This window comes from Melanaphis sacchari, unplaced genomic scaffold (genome assembly GCF_002803265.2).
Source record: "Melanaphis sacchari strain LSU unplaced genomic scaffold, SCAv2.0 Contig1211_pilon_pilon, whole genome shotgun sequence".
Taxonomy (NCBI): domain Eukaryota; kingdom Metazoa; phylum Arthropoda; class Insecta; order Hemiptera; family Aphididae; genus Melanaphis; species Melanaphis sacchari.
Genome location: NW_020270475.1, coordinates 662 through 8287, shown reverse-complemented (window position 1 = coordinate 8287; position 7626 = coordinate 662). Strand labels below are relative to the sequence as shown.

At 34.0% G+C, this 7626-nt stretch overlaps 1 protein-coding gene across 1 annotated transcript; it reads left to right on the top strand.

Moving 5' to 3' along the window:
- The first annotated feature begins 1931 nt into the window (after positions 1-1931).
- LOC112590858 (protein monoglycylase TTLL8-like) lies at positions 1932-3572 on the top strand. Its single transcript, XM_025334441.1, has 2 exons — positions 1932-2352; positions 2441-3572. The coding sequence occupies exons 1-2, from the start codon at positions 1975-1977 to the stop codon at positions 3515-3517; spliced, it is 1455 nt and encodes a 484-aa protein (XP_025190226.1). The 5' UTR covers positions 1932-1974; the 3' UTR covers positions 3518-3572.
- Positions 3573-7626: the final 4054 nt, after the last annotated feature.

The window sequence follows — 7626 nt, the reverse complement described above, 5'->3', positions numbered from 1 at the left end:
TAATAACCTACCTTATATAGATAAATTATAATTTATTCAATCGTTTCAACTCGTATTCCGCTACACCCGTGATCTTCAAAATAATACCCTAAAGAACAGGGTTACTCAGATGATATAGTGTACTGTATAATTATATTGATATTAATCTTATAGATAAACCTTGTAATACGTTGCTATAATATCGTTTCTATTGTGTTAGTTTATTGAGCGCAGGTCATAAGTTTCTAGGACCTGTAAAATATAACTTAGAAAACTTTATTTGTATCAATTCAACAACCCGGTTCTTAAAACCGATTTATGTAGTGGGAATAGCTAATCAATTACTTCTTAACTGGATAAAATTAGATATGAAATCGACAGCTTTTTAGTTTTAATACACGGGTAGGTGTGTTGCAGTATAAAGTACCTATGTACTACAGTCTACATGTTTATATGATATATTAATTTATAATATAGTTAATACTCAATAACTGATTACTTTTATAAAGAATATAAATACATAGTAAACACACAATATTATATTTGAAGTAAAAAAAGGTGGGTAATTGATTAGTCGGCTACTGCAGCGATAATAGTGTTGAATTTGAACTCAAAGACATTGTGATCGTATATGAAAAACGATTCTGAACTCAGACCCTAATCTGACAGCCTACATGGATTACATGACTACATTATTATAACTCTACTGTCATGTATACAATATACATAATAAGGTACATCTAATATATAAAAATCTTGTGTAACAAATCACAACGGAAAATGTCACCAAATTCCTCCGAAACGGGGTATAAAAAATATTTTACATCACTCTCTCAGACCTATTGAATACACACACACAATTTTGTGAAAATCAGTCAAGCCGTTTCGTAGGAGTTGGGTGACAAACATATTCCGTTGTGACATGAGATTTTCATATCGAGCTTGTTCCCCACTTAAAATATCTAGGTATAATTTTTGATTTTAAATTAAATTGTTTTTTCTCATACTGAAATGATTAAGAATAAAACTTTTCGTAACTTAGTATTACTAAATTCACCAGTAGTTTATTCTTATAGATTATATTCCTTTAAAAATCCTCTATAACTCTTTTATTCGATTCAATCCAGAGTACTGCCCCCTAATCTGGATAAATAATACGTCAACTCAAAATATTATGCTAGAATCTGTTCAAAATAGTTTCTTATGTTTTATCTCTTTTAAATTCAATATCAATCACAGACCTTTTCATGACTCATGTAATAATGTTTTAAATTTTCTTAATATTCTTTAAATATCTGACCATCGTTTACTTTTATTTTTTCAAAAACTGTTTATAGGATCAAATGATTATCGCGAAATACTTTCATTAATCCGCTTTAAAATCTAGAGCCTTCATACTTGAGATTCTTAACCTTTTTATCCATTATTTTCAATAAAAAAAAAAATCATATTTTTTACTCTCCAGCTAACTTTCTAATGATTGCAAGTTATACATATCACGTCTTTAATTATACTTTACAGTTTCTTATTTTCTTTAATTTGTATTAGAGATATATTTACTTTTAATAGTCTTTCTTATTATATACAATATATTATTGAGTAATAATTATTAATATATTATATTTTGTTTGTTATTTTTCATACGCAATATTTGTCATATATGTTTTATGATATTCGTCCGTATACATTAAATAAATAAATAAACTGGGCAAAAATAGTATATACTATAAAGGTAAGGTATAATAATATATTAGACCGAAAAAGATAAACTAAATCCATATAATGCACGTCATATTTAAGCATCTAAATATTAAAGGTAGGTAGCAGTCGTCACATGCAGAAATACTACATGACGTATCATTGGCTTCTATCTATTTATATGCATAAATTATAAATTCTCATTCGATTTCAGTGTATATAATGACTACTGCTTTATTATGTGAGATTTAACATTTACATTTTTACACATACATCGGATATAAGTATATAACTTATATGTGTTTAGGTTCCACCGTAATATTATCGTTACATAATAACGTCAAGCGTGTCAAAGCAGTCGTCAAGCGTTACGAATCCGGTCTGATGTGGATAGACGCGAACAGCGATGTCATCAACTGGAGGACGATACATCCAGACGTCGTAGTTAATCGGTTCCCGAGGGACGCGAACGCCTCGTTGAAGTTATGCGGCCACACTCTGGCCGGGAAATCCGAATTCGACGTTCACTACCCAAGGGCGTACCGGGTATGCGCCGACAAGGAGGAACACGTGGACCGTAACTTCGTCGTGGACTATTCATTAACCGCCTGTGTGTCGTTACTGCGTGCATTCGTGAACGGAGATCATCGAGCCATGTGCTCCAAAAGCGGCAAAGTGAGTACACACGCAAAGTCAATTAATTAATTTGTCAATATATTTTCTACTCTAATGTATAACTTAAATATTACAATATCACCACCAGGTACCTCTTTCGGCACTCCACTTCGCCGCTATCAAATGTCAACAATACTTAACGGGCGACATATCGCAAAGGGCGTCAGAGTTTTCGGGCAAGGGAGCTGACTGGGAAACATTTTTCGAACATTACCACACAATCGTGAACGACCAGCAAAAGTTCGCCGTGCCGGGGACGGGCAACGACGTGGACGCGGCATTGCGCAATATGGCCACGTCTACCAGACTGATCGTGACTCGGATAACGGCGGTAAGGCCGCAGACGGTGATGGACGGCTACAAGAACGTTTGGATAGTCAAGGATACGGCGGCGGGCGACCATCACCGGCCGGTGATGTTGAACAAACTCGGCGACGTGCTTAACCGGTGCGCGCGGCCGGGTGGCGCCGCGAACCGCATCGTTCAGAAATACGTCGAGACGCCGCTGTTGCGCAACAACATCAAATCGGACGTGTACGTATGGATCTTACTGTCGACGCTTGGCGGTCGGTTGTCCGTGTGGCTGCACCGGACATGCATCGTGCAACCGTATGCGCACGGGTTCTCATTAAACCGGGAATCTGCCAAGACGGGGCACTTCGAGCGGTTCAAGTCCGGAAGGTTGCACGGGATGCTGCGGTTGACGGCACTGATTTTTGACCTTAATCAGCTCGGGGCGAAAATGCGACGTAGCGCCAAAAACGCGAGAAAGCCGCAGCAGCAGCAACGACGGACTAAACACGACCACCGCGATAACGGCGGTAAAGACAGCGACCACGTCCACGTGGCGGTCAGGCGGTCCGTGGTGTCGGCGGTGAACGCGGCTGTGGCGGCCGACATCGTTAATCTGCGGCCAAATTGCTTGGAACTGTACCGTAGCACGTTCGTGTTGGGCGACGACTTGAAACCGTGGCTGATCGACATCGTGTCTGACGACCCGTGTCTGGCCGCTGACTACGAAGAACGCGACCGGCTGGCGGCGCCCGCAGCCACTCGCTTGACCCGGACCGTAGTACAGAGTGTGGCCAAGATGCTGGTCGACAACGGTCGCCGGAGCCAAGTCAAGTCGGACGTTGTACGTACGGACCGTGCTGTCGATGCTTAGCGGCCGGATGTGCACGGGTTCTCATTGAACCGGAAATCTGCCATGACGAGGCACTCCGGGGGGTTAGGTGCTGCGGTCAGGGGCGTTGATTATTGCGACCACAAACAGCTTGGATCGAAGATGCTGCGCAGCGCCAAAACCGAAGCAACAGTGACGACTACGGCTGTCACGTCTACGCGTCCCGTGGTGTCGGCGGTGACCGCGACTGTTGGGCCCGGCCCCGTTAATCTGCAGCCATTGCCAAACTGCTTGGAACTGTTCCGTGGCACTTTTTTGTTGGCCGCCGACTGCGACGAAAGCGTCTGGCTGGCGGCGCTCACCGCTACTCGCGTACCCGGACCGTAGTACATGGCGTGGCTAAGATGCTGGTCGATGACGGTCGCCAGAACTAGGCCGCCAGGTTCGGCACGTTCCGATGTTTGACATACGTTTGAGTTCCCGTTGCCGAGTGCCGACCGCTAAAAAGGCTCACCGGCCGCGCTGGTCATGCGTTAGGCGACATCATAGAGGAGTACTTTCTATGGGCGACGGGCACCAAGACAAGTACCAACCGCCCGGTAGAGGTGGGCAAAAAACGTCGATTTTTTAAAAACATCGATGTTTTTGTCCGATACATTGTTATTCAACATCGGTGAGTTTATTTCCACGTATCGTGAACATTCAAAATAGTGATATATTTATACTTTCTAGTAAGTATAATATTATTTGTACTATTTGTAATTTATATTTCATTTTCCATTTTATTTTCGAGTTATCGACTTCGTAGTTCGTGGCTCATACAACGTGCAGTGAAAAACATTTATATATTAAATAACATCTAGTATTCGTTGTTTTCTTTGTAAATTGTTTTAAATACTTTTCAGTTTTCTCTATTTTTTCAAACTCCGGAGAATACATTCTTTTTATTTTGATAACTTAAGTATAATACCAAAAGGTAAGTAGTAATACATAAAAATAATTTATTCAATTTAAAGTAAATGAGCACAAGATCGTTAAGTTAGTTGTTAACTAATCATACATTTAACTCGCTAAGGGATTAATAGTGACTAGTTAATGTGAAAAAAAAATGTTCACTTAATAAGAAACTCAGTTTCAGAATGTAGACTAAATTAATAGGTAACAACTCTAAATGTGCATTCAGTTTCAAATTTAATTATTATCTTTGTTAAAATAATTATTTATTAATTAAGTAATTAAAATATAAGTATATAGGTACTGTATTCTATCCGGTTTTTATAATAAAATATAATAAAATTATTAAATTCAAATTTGTACAATGTTATCCCATTATATTTTAGTGAAGTTAATATTTATTGGTATAGTTGTAATTTAGCTCATAAACATCTGTAGATATTATGTCATACAATTATATACATTTGACGAAAATATCCTATGTGCATTATTTATTTTAAAAGGTTTTCTATAATTATATGGAAAAAGTGGTGAGTAAATTTAAAAAAGAGGGTCTAAATTATCTTTGTTATATGAGAATAAAGTAATTGTAATGTATGACGTATGTTTTAAATTTAATAATGAATCATTGTATACGAAAAATGATTCTAAACGTAGACAATCAGACGACAATCTATTAGATTATATTACAAAGATATTTTATAATAATTATTTATTTATATTGCTATTAAAGTAATTTATTTTACTATTTGACAAGAATATGAAAATTGCATTGTGTATAAAATATATTAATAAACGCCAAAGTTTCAAGTACCCATAATTACAATTTTTAAATTAAAACAAAAAAGTAAAATTTAATCAAAATATTTAATTTTGTGCAAATTAGAACTTAAAATATCTACATTCAAACACTTTTCATGATACACTTATAAATCATAAAAATCTTTTTATCTCTCAAATGTCCTCACTAATAATTTCTAGAAATTCTACTAGAAGTTTAAGAAGAAATTTTCCAAAAGATTCTTTAACAAAATTAAAATAAATAAATCACTTTCAAAAAAGTAAATATAGATAGCAAAATTGTCATGATTTTGACGAATTTCATCAAAATTCTAACTTTAACGCTTACAACATTGTGACTATATTATTTATTTTTTTTAAATTGTTAAATGTATAACTTACCTTATGTCCTTACAATCTATAATCTACAAAGTGATTCAATTTCATTAATGTATGCCATAAGTAGTTCATCATCTAATTGCTTTCTTTTTTCGAGTAGTAATCATATTGAAGCTTATTTTGATAAGCAATGGGTTCGAAGTTCTTTTCATAAATCAGCCCATTTATTAAAATTTTAATTTTCGATGTTTTTCTTGTTCAGTCCAACCATTAATAGAAGCTGCTCTTTGATATTAAAAAAAATATATATATATGCTTTCAAATAAAGAATTAGAAAATTACTAGGTTTGAAATAGGATTTTTTTTTATTCATTGTATTTGTTTTAGTTTGATCATTTAAGTTTTGACAATTTTCATTTATTAATATAAAATCGTTTGAGCAAGATTCACTGTTTAAATATTTTAATAATCTATTTTCAAGTTCTGCAACTGTCACCACACTATTTAAATTTCTTTTATTTAACTCTAAAATTAATTAATGTTCTTTAAATTTGTTTAGATTTCATATGATACTGAAATAAAAATCGGTTCTTCTATAAGTATTTCATTCTCCTGATCACTATTATTTTGTGACACTTGAGAAAATGATATTTGTTTTATCAATTATTTAATTATAATTATTTATTTATTTAATTTTTACAAAAGATTGATTATAAATTTTAAAATTGTATTATTAATAAGAGAAAAAAAATTAGACCAAATATATTATTGTGCAACGAAATTCATAATGGTTATAATAATTTTAAGTGAGAGAAAAAAAACTTGAGTATACATTTAATTAAAAAAAAAATAATGATAAAAAATATTTTTATATTTAATTATGTATATATTCGTATTAGTATTTTTATTTTTTATTTCTATTTTCATTTTTATCTCGAGGGTTTTAAACGTAGTAAGAGCCACTATAGGTGGGCGCACACTTAGTAATGACTAATGATATAAAATAGCTTGATATTGTCGGGGCGGTTATACGTCTCTAAATCTACTGCTTAGTTATATTATAAATTTGTATATTACCTCTCCGATCCTTGTAGTGACTTCCCTGTTGAAATAGTTAGCGTCCAAAGTATAGAGTGGATGACCGATTGGTGTTACATCCTTTTGTATAAACGATTTGCGTAGTCTCTTACACTCGCCTATAAGAACATTTTTACAAAAATACGAGAACAACACGTACGCGCCCTGAGCTGAAAGACTGCCTTCGAGACAGGCGACGACAGCTGTCTCCTTATAAATATCATGTTATATTTGTGTTTATGTGTGTATGTAAAATCTTATCGTCCTATTCAATATTTACAACTTATCCTCATATACTTAATGGCTATCAATTATTATAATTATTTTTTTATACATTTTAAATCTAAAAGAGATATGATGGCTATTGGTTTAAGCCTTAAGCACACAGTATTACAATATATTGAGAATATATTAAATAACTTTATCAACAGTTAAAATGTAATATTTATCAAATAACATTGTCAACAGATTATAATATCATAATATCGATAAAATTGTTGCCATATCAACATCGCGTATATTATACATACATTTAATTTTTTACATATTACTTAACACTTTAAATTTTGAATAAGAAATTTACACTTAAATTTTAACTCATAATTTTTAATTTATATACATTCTGATGGCTTGTAATGATAAAATCATAAAAAAAAAAATTATCCAAAAACAATTCTTTAGGCACATTGGACCAAACAATCCGCGAAAAAAAAATCTTTACTGCAGTAGTCAAAATGCCGGCCGATATTCAGACGGCGTTAATCGAAAATGGCTGGATTGGCAAAATTAAGACCAACGAAGACTATTACCGAAAAAACGGTAATTATATATACTCATTATAGGTCTAAGCATTGAATTGAATATACTAAATCTTTCAGACCAATAATATCTCCTTAGGTATTGTAACGATATACATGTTACTGACGTGTCATTTATGCCGCACTCTGCGATTTTGCTTAGGTCAGAAGAACACAGGAACGTAGAGTACGAGTATATACAAA

What these genes read in the sequence shown, in the direction of transcription:
- LOC112590858 (XM_025334441.1), top strand. Translation starts at nt 1,975, where the DNA reads ATGTGTTTAGGTTCCACCGTAATATTATCGTTACATAATAACGTCAAG. An exon ending in TGTGCTCCAAAAGCGGCAAA is followed by an intron (nt 2,353 to 2,440) that starts GTGAGTACACAC and finishes TATCACCACCAG; the next exon opens with GTACCTCTTTCGGCACTCCA.